Source organism: Prionailurus viverrinus, chromosome A1, assembly GCF_022837055.1.
Source record: "Prionailurus viverrinus isolate Anna chromosome A1, UM_Priviv_1.0, whole genome shotgun sequence".
Taxonomy (NCBI): Eukaryota; Metazoa; Chordata; class Mammalia; order Carnivora; family Felidae; genus Prionailurus; species Prionailurus viverrinus.
Window position 1 is genome coordinate 191,616,093 of NC_062561.1, and position 19,742 is coordinate 191,635,834.

The following is a 19,742-nucleotide window of genomic DNA, read 5'->3' on the forward strand; positions in this document are numbered from 1 at the left end:
TGACAAAACCAGCAAGAATATTTAGTATTTTCTGCCATACCGACATCATTCATTCTGGCCTTTCATTCATGCCCATTTACACTTATCAGGAATTCTGATCCCTTATCATGGACTGCCAAGTTCATTGTCTACTCTTCTCTCAGTAAGACAGCACCTCTCTTTCCTTTGGACACACCACATTTCTATAATTGCTGTTTTTTTGTAAAGCAATGAAGATCCCTGGATCTCCAAATGGAGATGGTTCTCTCTCATCATTCAGATCTGTGCTCAAGGGTCACTTCCTTGGAGAGGCCTTCCCAGACTATGGTATTTAAACCGACCCTCTTGCCTGGGTGGCTCAGGAGGGTGAGCATCCGACTTTGGCTCGGCTCATAATCTCACAGTTCATGGGTTTGAGCCCCATGTTGGGCTTTGTGCTGACAGCGCAGAGCCTGCTTGGGATTCTGTCTTCCTCTCTCTCTGCCCCTCTCCTGCTTGTGCTTTCTCTCTCAAAAATAAGTAAACATTAAAAAAAAGTTTAAAACAGACCCTCCATCCTAGTCAGTTTCTATCCCATTACTGTTTTGTTTTATTCATAGCATTTATTACTATGTGACTTTGTCTTACATACATAACTATTAGCTTGTTTACATGATTGTTATCTGTCTCTCTCTAAAATTTACCTCCAAGAGAATAGGAGTCTTTCATATACAGGCACCACTGCATCATGAGTACCTAGATTAGCCCTGGCTTATAGTAGATGTTCAATAAATTGTTGTTGAATAAATGAGTAAAATATTTATTGAGAGTTAAGTGTGAAAATATAATTTTGAACAAAATATGGTCCTGGTCTTCAAGGAACTCATATTCTAGTCTCCTCACTCCTCCAGCTTTTGATCTCACAGAAGCTGTCACCGGAACTCACATTTCCGTTCTCATTTTACCCCCCATTTCAAAGATCTCTAAGACCAAATGCAACAATAAGCCTCCTTCATACTTTTCAGAGCTGTTATCACACACAGACTATCAGTGGGATGCCCTTCATCACCCAGAGTCCTGGGCAAGTACAGTTGCCTGGATCTGACAAGTCAAACAGCTGGCTGGCAGTCCTGGATCCTGTGGGTGTGGGGACAGAGGGACACTCACCAAATGACCACACATCTGACTTGCTGCTATAGCGACTGAAGGAGAAGACTTCCGGGGATGCCCACTTCACTGGGAACTTGGTGCCTGTGGAACTGGTGTATTGATCATCAAGGACGAACCTGGGTAGAGAGGGGAGAAAGAATGTCTGAATGTTCTGGGGGCCTGGGTCTCGTTCCTGAGACTTTGCTGGCACCACGTCCCCGTATTACCTTGTCATCCCAAAGTCGGACACCTTGATAACTTGGTTTTCTCCCACTAAACAATTTCTGGCAGCCTGGAATGGAGACAGGCAAACAAAAGAGAAAGGAAAACGGTTGGTGGATAAGCAGTATACAAGGGCACTCAGGAGCTTTACAGATGCTAATTAAGCTTCACTAGCAGCTGACAGGAGTTAGCTAAAAAGTTAAATGTGTAAGATCCCTTATCAGGATGAGTAAGTTTGGTCTTTTAGTTTTATTCCTGGGATTCTAATTAGAAGAGAAACCCATGGTGGTGTTTAACCAACGATATGTGTTGGTTTCATTATGTGTTCTAATGCAACCTGATGCAATAGGAAATGTTAACATTAGGGATGGTAATGAAGAAACTGTCACCCATTTGACTAAAATAAGAATGTTTTGAGGTTGCTAATCCTCTTTAAACTATTCCTCAATAAGGAGAGTACCTAGTCTCTAATTAGTATCACAGAATTGTGCACTTAGTGATAAAAGACTCCATTCTCTTTACAAATTTTATTTTATTATTTTTTCTTTTTTTCAAATTTTAAATGTGCCTACAAATCCCAAGGGGGATATGGTAAAATGAATATTTCTGAGCTCCAACCCCCAGAGATTCTGAGGATGGTTTTAGCATCACCCCAATGTGACTGTAGTAGATCCTTGGATAATAGTTTGAGAATTTTACCAAGAGGAAACTGAGGCACAGAGAGGTTACGAAGGAGAGGCTATATGTTTCATTTTGGAAGAATGTAAACTCAGACTCAGGGGGTACAAGTTAGAAGCAGGGCTGGGATGAGAGCCTAGATCTAAGTCCTACTAGGGCATCCCCAAGTGGGTAGAAATTGAGAGGGGAAGGAAGACGGTCTGTGACTTGTTATTTATCAATTTATTCCCAGTCTGGGTAGCTGTACATTTCAGGGGGACACACCCCTTCATCCTGAACCTATAGTTGTTTGCCCCGCATCCTCTTACCAGGTCTCTGTGGATGACACATGCCTCTTCCAGGTAGGCCATGCCCTCACACACGTCCAGGCACATGCCCAGCAGGGTTTCTGCAGCAAAGAGTCCTCGCTGGTTGCGCAGGTAATCCGACAGGCAGCCATGCTCCATGAACTCAAACACCAGGCAGATGGGGGCCTGCTCTAGGCATACCCCATACAGCTGCACCAGTTTGGGGTGAGAGAGTTTCCTGGAGGAAAAAGGCAAGGGGTGAGATGGTCTAAAGTCAGTCTCCCCCAAACACACTCCTTCCCCTAAACAAAAATGACCTGAAGGATGGTGAGAAGTTAAATGGTGTGTGTGAGGACAAATGGTGGTCAGTGTGGCTGGCACATCATGGACCAGAGGAGAGATGGGTAGGAGATGAGACTGGGCAGTGGACAGAGGAAGACCATGACAGGATATAGACCATGGTGAAGAGTTTGATTTTAGTCTCCATGCCATTGGAAACCATTGCTAGATTTGAGCAGCAAAATGGCATAACATGGCGGCAAAATGGTATTTAAAGAACACAGCACAGAACATCATCCTGAAGACATCTTTGTGTACTCTTGTTTTGGCCACTCACATCATGACTTCAGCCTCCTCTATGAAGTCCTCTTCCGACATAGCCCCTTCTTGAATGGTTTTGATGGCCACCTTGTCCTTGTTGAGCCAGTAGCCAAGATGCACCAACCCAAACTGCCCACTGCCAATTTCCTGTACAAAAGTGAGCTCTGAGGGATCAATCACCCATTTCCCTAGAAGAGAGAAAGAGAGTTTTCCAGGGTTGGCAAGGAGTAGATATGAGGTATAGGGCTACAAGAAGACTAATAGCCCTAGATAGCATGTTATCTTCTTGATAATATAACCTAAAGATGGCAAATAGTATAAGCTTTAGACTTAGAACTTAGATCTTAAAGTTATTTCCACCCTGCTAATAATAACATAGGATATGCATTTAAAACCATGAAAAATGTTTGTGGGGAGAGATTACATGGAAAGAGGAAGGAAAATGGCATTAATTAAGATCTCAAAGAAAGTAAATGAAAGGGTTCTTGCAACGCCTCAACTATTTTTCTCTACCTGATTGAAAATGTTTTATTGTTGGGGCACCTGAGTGGCTCAGTTGGTTAAGCATCCGACTTCACCTCAGGTCATGATCTCATCCTAAGTTGATCTCATCCAAAGTTGGCCGCTCAACTGACTGAGCCACCCAGGCGCCCCAAATGGTCGTTTTTAAGTCTGGGGAAGAATTACATACATGGAAAGCCCATTCAGAATTTGCCCCAGACCTTTAGGGATGTGATATGACAGTCCTGAACGCACTGCTCACCATATCTCAGTCCTGCTGTGACTGGGGCTTTCTGCCTCCAGGAACAAACTGGATACCGGAGTCGAGTGACCAGACCTGGGTTGATTAAAAAGTGAAAGGTGGCAGTTAGAGCTTTACTATAGCAACTGTTCAAATTAAACCACCAGGAAAAAAAAATAACCCAGTGCAAAAGCTATTTTTATTCTGGAAAACAAATCCCAACACCCAGTCACTGATATCACACTCCCTCCAATAAGAGTCATAAAAACAGATGGGCAGGTGGTGAAATCCCATGAGTCTAACCACAGAATTTGCTAGTGGAAAACATGCAATATGATCAAATATTCGGCATTCTTTTCTATTTGTAGATTTAGTTATTATTTATGGTCAGTTTGCCTGTGATGAAGAAACCCGGCTGGGAATTTGTCATTTTTTTTCCCAAGTTCCCCAGTGAGTGCCCCCCATCCCCACCGCCCCCGCCCTGGCCTTGTCCTTTAGAACTTACCTCCTCCATTGTGTTGGTGGTAATTGATGAGGAGAGGGATGGAATCAAACACATACTTTTCAGCCACATAATATCGCTTGGGGTTATCATTAGTTTCCTTGATGTGATAATGCTTGATACAGGGGTTGTTCTCACTTAAACAAAAGAAGCATAAATGCAGTGATTATTAAGAAGCAATGTTTAGACACAAAAATGTCTACTGGTATCAGCTTCGTATGAGCTTTGTTTTTTACCCTCTCAGAAGGATGGCAGATATTAATCCTTACTGGACTTTGCTTATTGCCAAACTGCTTTGTTGTTACTTATTTTTTAATTACAATAGAATTTGAGATCTGGATTGGCTCTTAGATATTTTTTTACAGAGGAGGAAACAGAGGTATGGAGCGGGGCAGACAGCATAAGGGTCTTGCAGTCAGCCAGCTGGAACATGGCCACTTGAGCTCCATTGTCTCAGAGAGGCACCATCAGCTGTCTGAGCCTCGGTTTCTTCAATGGAAAGGAGCATAGTAATACCTGCCTTCAGAGCTGATTAGGATCAGAAACAGTCTGTAGGGTTCAGACACATGGTAAGGACTCAGTAAATGGTAGGTAGCTTTGTTAGCAGAGCCAGAACTAAATACATATCTTCTCGCTTCTGGCTGAAAGTATCTTCTTTGTTAGCTGTGGGTTAAATGATAAACGCATCAAATGCAGAGTCAAGTATTTTATTTCTTTAGAGCTCTGCACGCAGGGATGCTAATTTAGGAGAGACAGTGGCGTCTGGACCCAGCTCTGTCACTCTCCAGGAAAATGACTTCAACGATGTCCTTAATCTCCCTGGCCTTGATTTTCTCAGAGGGATCATCAAAAGCACACTGTTTCGAGCCACCCCTCTAGCTCTTGCCCTGTCTGACAGTGCTGTGTGTGGCCTATTGCTCACCCACCTCAGGACTATCTCTTCCCACTTTGCTGAGCTGAGTTAGCACCGTACCTTACAACGGCTTTAGTGAAAACAGACACGGTGTAAGTTCCTGGAGTCCTGGAATCTCGTACCATGAAGGCTCCTTCTTTGGCCTGGAATGGTTAGAAAATACAGAAGGTTAGTGATCCCAGGAAACCCGGCTCCTGCGTCCAGCTCTACTTTCTTGTCTGTGAAAGGAGAAAATACTATAGGCCAGCTTTGCACAGAGCAGAATTTCAGCAATAATGGCTAGCATTTCACCTGCTCAAGCAACAGGTATTTCTTAAGGTCCTACCATGGATCAGAGACTTCTGGTGATGACATAAGCAGTGCATGAAGACAGATAAATGCAAGGCTGCCCTTTTGGAGCTCACCATGTACCAGCCTCATTACAGATATTGTCCAACCCTCACCACAACACTGCAGTCTAGACGTCACATCCTCAATTTACTGATGAGGACACTGAGTGCCACAGAGCTTCCATGACTTTCCCACCATCTGCAACTAGTACGCGGTGGACCTGGGATTTGAACCTTGAACGTGGCATGTGAGCAAAGGCCATGCTTATTCTGCTGCTCCAGGGTAACTCTGCGCAACAAATGTTAGAAACCACTTCTCCATTCCCCTCCAAGGACACAAAGCTTTCTGACCTGGAAGCTTTGTCAGTTTCTTCATGGGAACGTATTTATCAGGCCCTTTCTAGAGTGCTGATTTTGCTGCAGGGCAAAAGGAGAAAAAAACATGAAGTTCCTGGTTGCATGAGGGAAGTGGAGAAAAGGAAAAGCCCCAAGACTGTGCTCTTCACTCCCCTTGACAGTTTTGCCGGTGCTAATGAATCAAGCACAAGCAAATGGATATGCCAATTTATTCATTCCTGGTGGAAACGTTACAATCTGAACTCTGTTTTGAGTACATCACATCTAATGCTGTGTTTCTGCCCAGCTGTAAATGCGTGCTGGTAATATTTGCAAAAGCTATTACTATGAGTTACTTAACTTCAACATAGAGAGGGCCACAAGTGAAGGCCAGAGAAACACATGAGCCTCATGTGTGAGCCACATAGACTGGTAGCATATGGAGCACAGTATGTTCGATTTAGAACGATGCAAGCCCCTCCATCCCCAAATCCTCTCCATCCCCAAAGTGGATTGTCTACACACCGTGAAAGCAATACACACAGATGGCCATGCTAACTGTTTGTACCCTAGAATCTCAGCATTATAGGATGTTTAGCATCATCCCTGGCTTCTATCAACTGGATGTCAGACACTGCCAAGTTGTCCCTGGGGGACAAAATCACCCCGGTTGAGAACTACTGATCTGGCCTCACTCCCTATACTCCTGTGTCCCAAACTTTGTTGATTATCACAATCACCTGAATCTGAAGCACAGAACAAGACAAAACAAAACAACAAACACCTAACCGTGCTTCACCGCATTCATATGACCTTTGAATCACCAGGACTGGCAACCTGGTTCGTGAACTTTTTAGAAGCTTGCCTTGTGATTCTTAAAAAAAAAAAAAAAAAAAAAAGTTTTATTTATTTTGAAGGAGGGTGGGAAGGGCAGAGAGAGGGAGTAAGAGAATCCCAGGCAGGCTCCACACTGTCAGCACCAAGCCTGATGCAGGGATCGATCCCATGAACCAGGAGATCATGACTTGAGCTAAAATCAAGAGTCAGACATTCACATGACTGAGCCACCCAAAGGCACCTGCTGTGCAATTCTTACTGACTTGCAGGTTTGGGCTCCACTGACTTAGCTGAACATATAGCTCCTATTTGTAATATCCTGATGAGTAGTCTCTATCTTTAAACAGTAGTAAAACTCAGTGTGGAGCCTGCTTAAGATTTTCTCTCTTTCCCTCAGCCTCTCTCTCCTGCTCTCTCTCTCTCTCTCTCTCTCAAATAAAAAATAAGATAAAACAAATAAAAGAGCTTTTATAAATAAATAAATAAACAAATAAATAAATAAAAATAGCTTTTGAGGTACAATTTACATACCATGACATTCTCCCGTTTCAAGTGTACAATCCAATGATATTTAGTAAATTTACAGAGTTGTGTCACCATCACTACAATCCAATTTTAGAACATTTTCATTACTCTCAAAATATACTTCTATTTGCACCCTGGCCACACTAATATGCTTTCTGTTTCCATAGATTTGCCTGCTCTAGGCCTTTCATGTAAATGAAATAATATAATATGTGGTCTTTTGTGCCTGGCTCCTTACAGGTAGCATATTGTTTTCCAAGATTTACCCAAGTTGTAGCATGTATCAGTCCTCCATTCCTTTTTATGGCTGAATAATATTCCATCGTACGGATGTATCACATTTTGTTTACCTGTTCATCAATGGATGGACATTTGGGCTGTGTCCACCTTACGGCTACTGTGAATGGTGCACCTGTGTCTGGCTTCTTTTGATCAAACCACTTTTGTGATATTCGTTCATGCATTACATGTAGCATAGCTTATCTTCAGAGATTTCCCCCTTTATCAAATAATGAAGCTTTTGCTCTTGCCTCATTAGAATGGGATGTGTTAAACTCAAGGCAGGAAGGAACAAAACTTCAGCAGGGGAAGATTTTATCTGCATATCTTATTCTAAAAGGGGAAGAAACAGACCAAAAAACCCCCAGACGTTTATCAAATGTTTGTGAAGAGGGGAACGTGAACATCTCTTCTATTTAATTAGTGATGTTTTGTTGTTGTTCTTATTCTCCCAAAGAAGCCATTATTTTTTTTAAAACAAAACAAAACCGTAATCAGAGTGGGGCCCAGCTGTGAACAAGAGTAATCCACAGACGTGAGAAAAAGGGGAGGTAATGTTTGCAGGCAGCTCGGCTAAGCAGGGGAGGTTCAGAGCTCTTCCCCCATCATACTTGCTCTAGGTGGCATTCAGTGAGGGCGACAGGAAACTCTCATGTGGGGCTGAGGCAGTCTAGAGTTCTGAGGAAAATGAGGCATCCAGCATGTGCCTTACCACTTACTTCCTGCAAAGGGCTCAGAGGAAGTCACAACCACTAAGAACACTGTAAAGGGTCTTTGTTCATATCACCATCATGCAAAGGGGGCACTGACTTGTACAGTTTAGCCAGAAGAGGGGCCCTTGTTCCTTGGGGCATTTTTAAGGTTTCAGTTTACCTTTTACTAATTTTCAAAGAGGCAACAATAGGGGAAAAAGCCATGGAGATGGTGAAATATATGGATGGGAATTATGGGATGGGAGAATAGAACTTAGCTCATATATTCTCTTGTTAACTGTGTGTGTGTGCATGTATATGTGTGAAGACGCACCCCTCCTCTAGTCCAGAACTATGCCACTGATTCACACTCTGAACGTGGCCTCAGTTTACTCTTTTGTAACACAGATGTTCTTCAAAGGGAATTCTTACTCTATCAATCTATAATTCTGTGAATTCCAGCTGTTTCCTGTTTAAATGTATGAGCTTCGCTTTCCTCATCTGTAAGATTCCCTTTGTAAGGTTGTTGGGAGAATTAAAGTGTATAGAGCCGTTCCTGGAATATACCAGAACAATGACTGTTAGGGCTATCATTAGCCATTGTTGTCATATGCTATGGTATTCTGTCTGTTGGAGGTATTAATTCCTCCAACACACGTGCGCGATGCTGTAAGCCATGAAATCCCTGCTTGCGAGGAATTTACTCTCTAACTAAATGGGTTAAGACAGAAGATAAACTGCTGAGGCCCAAGAGAGAGTGAGAACAGTGCCACTGGAGAAGTAATGACATTGCACCAGAAAGGTTCAAAGGACAGACAACCACGTTCCATGGCCAGGGAGATGGAAAGCATGAGAAGCTTCTTAGAGGAGGTGTTATCTGATGAATGGATAGGACGGTGTAGGAAATGCTTTTCTGTAGTTCCTAAACTTGGGTAACTTCCAGAATCACCTGGGTGCCACCTCCGGAGGTTCTGGTTGGTGAGGCCTAGAGTTTGGAATCTGTATTTCTATAAAGAACCCCTAGTGATGCTCTTGATCAGCCAGTTTCTCTTTAAGCATAGTTGTTAATTTAAAAACATTTTTTAAGCATTTAATGTATTTATTCATTCAACACATATTTGTTGAGTAACTACTTTGTCATAAATACAGTTTGGGTTTCTAGGTGCAGCGGAAACAAGATAAAGCCTTTCTATTCTAGTGGAGAACTGTGGATGGGGCAGTACATTAGGAGCTCTAGTTGATAAAAATCTATCAATCCATCTCTTAAGGGTCCTACACTTGTTAGATAACAGAGATACTAAACACACCCATGAAACAATTCTGCTATTGTTTCAAGCAGCCGACAATACAGGGACCCGCTGATGTTTGCCCTTATATTACCTAAGAAGGCAAAGAGGATTTGGTAAAGTAGTTCAGAATATTAGCACGGAGGAATGTTTCAACTGCCCCAGAAAGCAAAATGTATTTAAGTGTCTCCAAGGAACTGCTGTCGAACAGGAAACCTCTTCAGCTTGTCATTAAATGTGGGCTGTTTCAAGGGCTCCATGGGTAACACTTCATTAACCAACGTGTGATTGAAAATAACAAAACTGCACTTGTTTAAACTCCATATAATTCAGGTTTTTAATTAATTTTGCAATCCTTTCAATTAGTTCTTATTGGTCAGGTTTTGCTATGTTATCCAGTAACATAGCTTGGCTGAAGTAGGAGCTGAGCTCGCTGCATACGCATCATAAGTTTGGCTAGAAAACAATACAGATTCCCAGGAACTGACTCTGGAGATTCTGATTCTGTAGGTCTGGGTGGGGGCCTGGGATTCTGGATTTTTAAGTTTCCCAGTGGTTCTAATGCGTGGTCTACTGGGGACCACAGGAAATCATGAAGTGCAGAGTTGATGTGGAACCAAGGAGAAAGCAGGGTCCAGTAATGACTCAGATCGATTCCTCTTTCCCCCTATGAGATCTGACTCTTCAGAGTCGTCTCAGAACTCTGAGGCCACTGCCAGCCTGCCTCAGGCTCATAGTTTATCTTGGATTGTCCTCTGACTTTTCAGTTTGCCTTCTTTTTCAGTACAGCCTAAAGTTTGCCGAGGTCAAAGATCCTATCTCAAACACCCCTAAGTGCTTAGTCCTGTGCTCAGCAAAATGGTAAGGTACTTGAGTTTATAGCCAGATATCCTAATAAAGGAAATGGTGCACACACGCCGAAGCTGAGAGGGCTGCTAACGGAGACAGATGACATAGTGCAGGCTGTCTGTTGTGTCCCTCACTGGTAAGCACACAGAGTCTTTTGAGAAATCCGTAAACAACTGAACTTGCTCTCTTTGATGAGAGCAAGCTGCCCAAGGGCAGAACATCTCACCTTGTCCTCTTTGCTAGCAGCTTGCTAATCGGCAACTTACCCGAAGAAGATGAAGTTCACTGCTCCCCAGTATGACGATGGGTTTTTCCTTCTCCCCTCCCCTTTTCCTCTTACAGAAATTCTATTTTTGCCTTTGATGGAATGAATCAATCTGTCACCAGTTTCCCCTTCTACAAAAGTAAATTGCATGCCAATAATAAACTGCATGCCTTTAAATTAATCTTTAACAATATTTATTAACCCTCCACCTTCCCATCACAGACTTTCATTCCCTTCCTGGCACCTTCCCAGGTCTCCTTCTCTAAATCTCATCACTAACTGGGCAAATAGTGGCTACCAGTTTGGGTAGCCAGCTGTCCCAGTTTGTCTAGGACTGAGGGGAGGCTGAGATTTCTGGGCACAGGACTCTCAGTTTTAAAACTGGGGCAGTCCCAGGACCAACCAGGATGAGTTGGTCACCCCACCTTCATCCCGTGCAGGAGAGATTTGCAGTTTAATTTAAATTTCTTACAGACAGGAAAACCTTTAAACACAAACTAGAAGATATGGTGCAATGGCAGGGACAAGGTTGACATTTTGGCACAGGGAGACTAATGTTTCCAACAACACATACCTACAGTTTGCTGGTCTCATCGGTAAGACTAGTGTTGGGCACGGGTCATTAATGTCTGAATATTAGACTCGTCTGGAGAGATTTTTCTCTGAATTATTAATGCTTAGATCCCACCAACTAGATATTCTGTTTTAATCCATCTGGTGTGGGGCTTGGGCATTGGTATTTTAAAAAAATGTTTCCCATGTGATTCTAATGTGCAGACAGGCCCAAGAACCACTGCTTTAGGCATATATGCTTGTAAATTAATTGATTGCTCCGTGGAAGACTTTTTTCTCAATACTTCCATACATTTGGTTTCTCTGAGAGAACTATAAATGTGCAGTTTTAAGTGCTACTCAAAGTGTGGTCTGCAGTTGGGTGCCAGTTGGCAGATTTTTGCTGGCCCACCACCAGACAGAAAGGGAAATTGAGAGAAAGCGGTTAGACATTTTTTACAGCACTCAGACTAATTTTGTGTCTAATAAATCAAAGACTAATAAAAAATTAAACTTGCAGGTTTTGTGTCCTTGCTTCTTTATTTTTTTTTCTAGTAGTTCATTTTTATTTATTTTACACAATATAAGCCTGTGACAAATTGGAAATTGAAAAACAACCGCAAAAAGTGATCCATCAACACAGGTATTTGAGAGGCACTGGCACAGAGTAACAAATGGCCTCCTGGTCCAGGAAGAGAGGGTTCACCTTGAGTGCCAATCAACTGATGCCAGCTGCCTAGAGCACTGTGTTGAGAAGGATCTCAAAGCCATGGACTGCAATCAACAGTGTCACATAAGATCAGGAGCAAAGGGTGACAGTATGAATCCTGGCTAACTCATTGCTGATTTAGTCCAACTCTTGTCTTGTACTCATTGAGAAACTAAGACCCAGGAGGAAGAAACATCCCCAAGGCCACAGACTGTGTTGGTGACAGAACAGCGGTTAGGACATTTACTTTTCCCACCACACCATGCTTTCTCTCTTCTCATCTCTTGCTCCCTTGATTCTGACATCCTTGGGCAAAATCAGTCCTGCTATCCACACTGCATGGCTCTTAAGAACTGATGCATAAAAATAAATTAAAACAAGTGATGTATTTCTCCTGGGCTACAGCCCAACCAAGTAGCATGTAAGTCACTGCCACCCCTGACCTAGCCAGAGAAGCAGGCAAGGAAAACTAGCCCCATGGCTCCCCATCACAGACAGAAAGGCCACTATATTTGTCATGACAGTTGCATGTCAATACCAAGACATGAGACCCTCCATGGGTTTCTTATCCTGTTGTATGCTAGTTTCTATAAATCCCCAGAATATTTTCACTGAACATGAAAATCACTGTTAATCTAATATATCAACTTACTACATTGGCATAAACCATAGTATGGCTGAAAAAAAAAGCACAATTCATTTTATTTTAAGTCAAAGGCAGGTCAAGGAGACTTACTGTGTCCAAAAGAAGTTTTTCAGCTTTGTCTCGGCTGATACTCTTATTGTACCACCTGAAAGCAGGAGAAAGTCATATGTCAATGACACTTAAATGTTTAAAAATTATTTACTTGTAAAAGGTAATTAATTCTAGAAAATGATTTGGTCATTTTCTATTTGTACCACTGCATTCAAACTTAAAAACAAAGGTATGCACCATATCCGGGTAATAAAATGTTTAACTGGAAGGGAACAAATGAATTAGAATTGGTAAAATAGAGATAATTTTTGAAGCTGGGTTTTGGGTATAATGGAGGTCCATTATGTTATTCTATTTTTACGCATGTTGGAAATTTTCCATAAGAAAGTTTTATAAAAACTTTATCTTCTCTATTTCATAAGTTAGTGGATGGTTATAAGTAGGATGATGCTAGGACAACTATAACAATTGAGTACAAATTTGAAAGTTTAGCCTTGTAAAATAATTGTAATATTTTCCTCTTTTAGACCTATTTTCAAAGTCTTCTGCAAAGTAATTACTTTTATAATTTTGGAGTCTGGTGAAAAAAACTTAAAAGTGGTAAAAAGAATATGAACGATTTTTAGGGATGAAGTTTTTGAATTTTGCTGTTAATACTTGAGCCACATCCTGGCCTCTCTGACCATTTATGAGATAAGAGGAAATAGAATGGTCATCAGTTAACAATCAATTTTGAATAGTATAAATTTCAGAGGGGAGAACTTTTAGATGGGAAGGAACACCACTCACCAAACTTGTTGTCTACTAGAAAGTAGCCACAGGGGCACGTGAGTGGCTCAGTTGGTGATTTCAGCTCAGGTCATAATCTCACCATTTGTGAGATCTAACCCTACATTGGACTCTGCGCTGATAGCATGGAGCCTGCTTGGGATTTTCTCTCTCCCTCTCTCTCCCCTCCTCCTCTGCTCTCTCTCTCTCTCAAAATAAATAAATAAACATTTAAAAAAATTAAAACATAAAAAGTAGTCAGAATATGGGAATTAGTGGACGCATCTGAGCCTTTTTTTTTTTAAATACAGTAAGTGAGAGAGAGCACATGTGTGCACATGTGCATGTGAGCAAATGGGGGAGGGGCAGAGGAAGAGAGAGAGAGAGAATCTCGAGCAGGGTCCATGCCCAGCATGGATGTGGGGCTTGATGTGGGGCTTGACACAAGGTTCCATCTCATGACTGTGAGATCATGACCTGAGCTGAAATGAAGAGTGTGATGCTTAACCCACTGAGACACCCAGGCTCCCCTACCTGAGCTTTTGAATATCATACAACAGAATGGTATTTTATACATCAGCTGATTTTATACATCAGCTCTTGTAACTTAACTAGTTGCGGGATGGCAAATAGGCTTCATCTTATGTGCAAGCTCTGATCAGTTCATCAGAGCTGCCTAAAGATGTGCACCTGAGCTCAGTAGGTAAGTGTGTCACTATCTAAAAGGGATGTCAACCCTGAGTTCAGGCACCGGGAGGGAAGGGCAGCAAGAGTGCCTCCTTCATCTGTCTGACCCTTCATTTTAAGGAAAAGGGATCTGAGATCCAGCCTGGTGAGGAAACTTGCCCAAGGTCATGCCCTCAATTCAGGGCAGGAAACCTGAAGCCAATCAATGGATTTCACAGCCCATGATTATGTTGCCAGATGGTACATTTTTGAGTTCTTACACAGATATCCCCTGAAAGTAGACAATATTAAGTGCAAGGATAAAACATTATCATACTGGGTATTTTATTTTTATTTATTTTTATTTTTATTTTTTTTTGAGATCATTTGAACTTTTTTGTTCAGGAAGACAGAATATTTATTTATTTATTTATTTATTTATTTATTTATTTATTTTCTAATATGAAATTTATTGTCAAATTGGTTTCCATACAACACCCTCATACTGGGTATTTTAAATATACACAGATACATACTTCTAAATGACTGGATGTTTGGGAGTCATTTTATTCCCTAGCTGAAATTCCATAATCTGAAAATGAAACTGATAGTATAGAGAATAAATAGGGCTCACAGACTGTTTTGTTTGTATAGTGTATGGTTTTTTTTTTTTTAATGACCTAAAATACCTTCAGGAGGAGGAATACACCTTTTTATTTCCCCTGGGTTCCACCATTCCCTATTGCTTTATACTCTGTTGGAATTTTGAGTTTGCCCCCTCTATCATAAAGGGTGAGATTCTGATTAAAAGCAAAAAACAAACAAAACTTTCCAGCCCAGTGATCATTTGAAATGAATACCTATTTTGCCATAAAGGCATTGACTATAAAAAAATTGAAAGAATTTTATTTAGGCATATTTCATATACGCTTCATTGCAGCTCAAGTGTTCTTGGAACTGATGACTCTTCTGTTGGCTGAGAGAGGGGCTACTAACACATACTTGATCAAAACCAGTCTCAGGTTGAGAGACTCTTCATAAAATGACCACTCTTCATTGCAGAGTCTATTAGAATTTCAGCAACACATAACTTGACCACATATGAACTAATAAGAGCCCAAATGTGTTAATAGAAATCTTCATTAGCTAATGTTCTTCAACCCTGGTATCATACATTTAGTGAGGACTTCAACATTTTTTTTTATTTTTACATGATTTCAAATGCATAGAAAAGCTATAAAAATACTATAAAAGAACTCCCTATACACTTGACCCAGATGAACTAATATTGACATTTTCCATATTTGCTTTACCATTCCCTCTGAATAGATATATATTTTTTCCGAGCCACTTGAGAATAAACTTTACAAAGACTTCAGTATGTATTTATTTCTAAGATATGGAATATATGTGTATATGAATAGTACAATTGCCTAAATCAGGAAATTTAACATTGGCACACTACTGTTACTTCATTTCAGACTCTATTCAAATCTCACTGGATGTTCCAATGATACATTTTGTCTCTATCATTTCTTTTTTTAATTACTCAAGATCCAATCCAGGATTACTAGTGCATTAGTCAGCACTCATCTCCTTAGGCTCCTTCAATATGAACCAATTTCTCAGCCTTTTGTGTCTTTTATGATATTAACATTTTTTAAGAGCACAGGCCAGTTATTTTGTAGAATATCTTGCAATTTGGAGTTGTCTCTTATTTCTTCGTGATGAAATTCAAATTAGGCATGTTTCGGTGGGAATGTCACAGAAGTGATGTTGTGTCCTTCTCAGTGCGTCACATCAGGAGACCCAGGATGTCTGTTTGCCCTGTTGTTGATGTGAACTTTGATCACTTGGTTAAAATGAGGGCCTACCAGCTATTCCCACTTTATTGCTGATGAGTGATTTGTGAGAACATACTTTGAAACTATGTAAATATCAAACTTTCGCCTCCCTAGTTGTGATATTCATTGATGATTCTTGCCTGAATTAGTTGATACTTTGAGTTACAAATGGTGATTTTTAAACGTGATCTTCCCTTGAACATTCATTAGCTGGCATTCTATTTATTTATTTGTTTATTTATTTACCTATCAAGCTATCTGTTATTGATTCTTATTTTATCGATGGATTATAATCTATTACTGTCATTATTTATTTTGATACTCAAATTGTCTCAGATTTGTGCAGAAGGAACAATTTTAAGCTGACTTCTGTGCCCACTTGACACATCCACACGATTAAAATATTTGGGGGGGGGCAATAATTCTTTACTTTTTGGTGCAAGGTGTTCCAAGTTCATCCTGTTCTTTCCCTGCATCAACTCTGAATCCCCAGCCATTTTTCCAAGAACTCCATTTTAGTGGGCAGTGTTATTTAGAAAGGACGATCTGTGAACACAATGTTGCTGTGGTGCTGTTGCTTCTGGGCCTTTCAGCAGCTGAGCAAGGGAATATACATACGTGGTATCCACTACAATTGGGTTTTATTAAATGTCAAGTAGTTCTGTTAAAATTATATCCATGTGAACCCTTCTATAAACAATGGCTTGAAATAAACAATACAAGCTAAGCAGATATTTAATACCCATTTGTCTGTTATTTTGGTATTGGAAGTATTGTCTTAGAACATGTTTTAAGTAAGTTTGTATTTGATCCAGTCTTCATAGTATTTTTTTTTCTCCTTAAGTAAGACCAAGATTCCTGGAAGAATCTTTTCCTTTCACCACAATCTTCATAGGTATCTTAGAATCATCTCTTTGATAAAAAGGGAGGTGAGTGCATATATCTTCCCCTTCTCCTATTTAGAGTGTTCCTCTACTGTGTATTTAGGGATCAAAGTACAAGAAGGAAAAAAATCCTGGTACTTTTACAATCAACTAGTAATTTACTCCTAATCTAAGGAGGACTTTAGTACCATGTTTTTAGAAAACAAATAAAATATCTTACTCATAGGTTTCCAGGCTATTTGGAGACTTTTCCACCAGATAACTGCTTGGTACATATCCTTCATGCCTGTTAAGAGGGAAATTAGTGTTTAGACCATTATAGGACTAATTTTCACTTCTCCATTTTATAGGTTATTCAATCCACTAAAAGTCTTTTAAGGTAGGGGATTCTTGCATTATTTGGCATTCATAAGACAATTTAAAGTTTTAGAATAAAAGAATGGCGAAAAAAACCAACAATTTGCTATCTGTCAAAGGCAATAAATTTCACCATTAATATATGAATCATAATAAATAAAAAATTTTTATGTTTATTTTTGAAGGAGAGAGAGAGAGCATGAGCAGGAGAGAGGCAGAGAGAGAGAGGGAGACACAGAATACGAAGCAAGCTCCAGGCTCTGAGCTGCCAGCACAGAGACTGATGTGGGACTCGAACTCACAAACCTCAAAATCATGACCTAAGCCAAAGTCAGATGCTTCATGGACTGAGCGACACGGGCTCCCCTGAACAATAGTAAATAAAAAGTGGCTATTTAACTTAAAAAGATGTTTGTTGCTCTCCTCATTGTGAAATTTCCTCTGATGGAAAAAGGTCTCTATTTTCTCTAAGGAAACATTTTTTTTTGGGGGGGGGGTGTGATAGTCAGTATTTTTTCCACTTTAGTGCTTCAATTTTATATAGTCAGGAAACCAAAATAATTAAAATATAAAAAATCATTTTCCAACCACAGGTCCCAAAAGATACTGCCACTCAGCATCATAAGCTTTTAATTCAAGGACTCCCTAATGTTTCTTTTTGTTAATTCAACTCCTTCAGACACAAATGGTAAAACACGAGAAAAAAGAATAAAGTCACGCTGGATTTGGAGGTGGGACTTTCTTTTGAGCAGGAATACATATTTGTGCATAAACAAAGACATGGTGGATAAAGAGACCAATCGGCACCTCAAAATTCTTTACATTTGTGCATAACTTTGTATTTTTCAAAATAATTTCACATATATTATTGCATTTAATGCTACAAGGTGAAAACAATGTTTCTTCCACCTCTGGGCCTCTGGCTCCCTAAGTGTACAATGAGGGACCTAGATTGCACATAAAATTCCTCTAGAGTCTGACAGTCTATAAAAAGTTGCCTAAGAGTTTCTTGCTCTTTACTTCATAAAGTACTTTAATTTTTGTATAACAAAGGCATTTTTCAATTTAGTGATTATGTTTACTGCGGAATGTGTAATCTATTTCACAGAATCGTTTTGGGGAGTGAAGATATCAAGAACAGGGATGTCAAATATGGGATGATTATCTCATATCTTGTGCCCATGGCTGACACTGCTAGTCAATCATGGCATGCTTCCTTCGGAGAATTGAACATCCAGCTTCAGAATGATCCTTAATGTGGTGCTCAAGGCAGTCTGGGCCAATTGATGGGGGTCAAGTCATTCTAAAATTTGCTATTTCTCTTCTATCTATCTTTTCAAATCCCTCTTAATTATGTCTGGTTTTGCCACACCATATGTTTACAATTATATGAATAGGTCAAATACCATTTTTGCTTTGAAATAGAATAACTGTGTTCTAATATGCCAGCCACATAATATTATGTGCTAATAGTATCCCAAATGGTAATTCTCTTCACTTGGATGTGGATGTAGGATTTGCAAAGCACCTTTCGCGTTTATCATCTCATTGATTTCCTCAACAATGTGAGATAGACAGAGCTGACATTATCGTCTGCATTTTACACAGAAGGAAATGGATCCACAGAGGTTAAGCGCCTTTTCCAAAGACATACAGCAGGACCAGCTGATGCTGAAGTCCAAGTCTTCTGTCTCCCGATCTTGTGTACTTTCCACTACACTGCACTATTACAAAGTACACTGGGGAAATTCCCAAAACACCAGTTAGACTCTAGGGTGTCCTCTTTGATGGCCTTTGAAGTGCAGAGCTGAGCATTTCCAAAGGCCACTGAGCAAAGGGTAAGCTGTCATTTGGGGAAATGCGACCTAGGAGAAGAAATTTCCTGGCACATCAGGTGTGCTAAATAAATGCCAGTTGATTGAGGGAGTGAATTTCTGAGTAAATTCCTCTAGTGTCTGTAGAAACGGACTGTCTTAAACATGTTTCTGATATGAGCCTCCTTATAATAGGCAAAGAGAAGGTGTTGTGGCTGGGCCTCACTTGCCTACACAAGTTGGCTAGAGAGGGAGGTTCCACATGAAGTGCTTTGGGGTCTCTTCCCAGCTAGCAAGCAACACTGTCTCCCAGGGCACATCGCAGTTCTTGAGCTAACTATATTTGACACCCCTTCCTCACTCCCCCTGCAGTGGCATCAAAAAGGATACTTAAAGAGAAATCGCTTTGACAAAGAAAGTTTTGGTGCATGTAAACAGTAAAGCCTTAACCCTAAAGATATTTGTGTGCCTCTTTTTGAACTCATCAGATTAGCTTTTTTTTCTTTTTTAAGGTTAGCGATACCCAGTGTTGACACTCCCACACCCTATTGGTGGGTAGTGGCAATGTAAGTGTGGCAACCTCTGACTCAACAGTTCCATAATTAGAAATATGAAATACATATTTTTTCAAAAGAAAAATATATTTTCAAAAAATACGTATATTTGCAATTTTTTTTTTCAAAATATTGCCCAGAAACATGAGTATGAGCAATACGAGTTCTTCACTGAGGACTTGTTTAAGATAACAAACAAAGATGGGCACCTGGGTGGCTCAGTCGGTTGAGCATCCAACTCTTGGTTTTGGCTCAGGTCATGATCTCACAGTGGTGGGATCGAGTCCCACGTCAGGCTCCGCGCTGTCAGCATGGAGCCTGCTTCTGATTCTCTCTCTCTCTCTCTCTCTCTCCCTCTCTCTTTCTTTGTTTCTCTCTCTCTCTCTCTCAAAAATAAATAAACTTAAAAAAATATAACAAAGAAAACAAATACCCGGAAACTAGATGT

General features: G+C 40.5%; 1 protein-coding gene across 1 annotated transcript in view; it reads right to left on the bottom strand.

Annotated features, from left to right (window-relative positions):
• Positions 1 to 19,742, bottom strand: part of ITK (IL2 inducible T cell kinase) — a 58,384-nt gene that overhangs the window by 8,013 nt on the left and 30,629 nt on the right. Inside the window, exons 7-15 of the mRNA XM_047867084.1 lie at positions 16,790 to 16,855; positions 12,447 to 12,501; positions 5,112 to 5,194; positions 4,142 to 4,275; positions 3,658 to 3,732; positions 2,911 to 3,082; positions 2,316 to 2,532; positions 1,335 to 1,399; positions 1,126 to 1,244 (exon numbers count right to left, since the gene is read on the bottom strand). Coding sequence (XP_047723040.1) covers positions 1,126 to 1,244; positions 1,335 to 1,399; positions 2,316 to 2,532; positions 2,911 to 3,082; positions 3,658 to 3,732; positions 4,142 to 4,275; positions 5,112 to 5,194; positions 12,447 to 12,501; positions 16,790 to 16,855 — 986 coding nt within the window. The remainder of the gene's footprint in view (positions 1 to 1,125; positions 1,245 to 1,334; positions 1,400 to 2,315; positions 2,533 to 2,910; positions 3,083 to 3,657; positions 3,733 to 4,141; positions 4,276 to 5,111; positions 5,195 to 12,446; positions 12,502 to 16,789; positions 16,856 to 19,742) is intronic.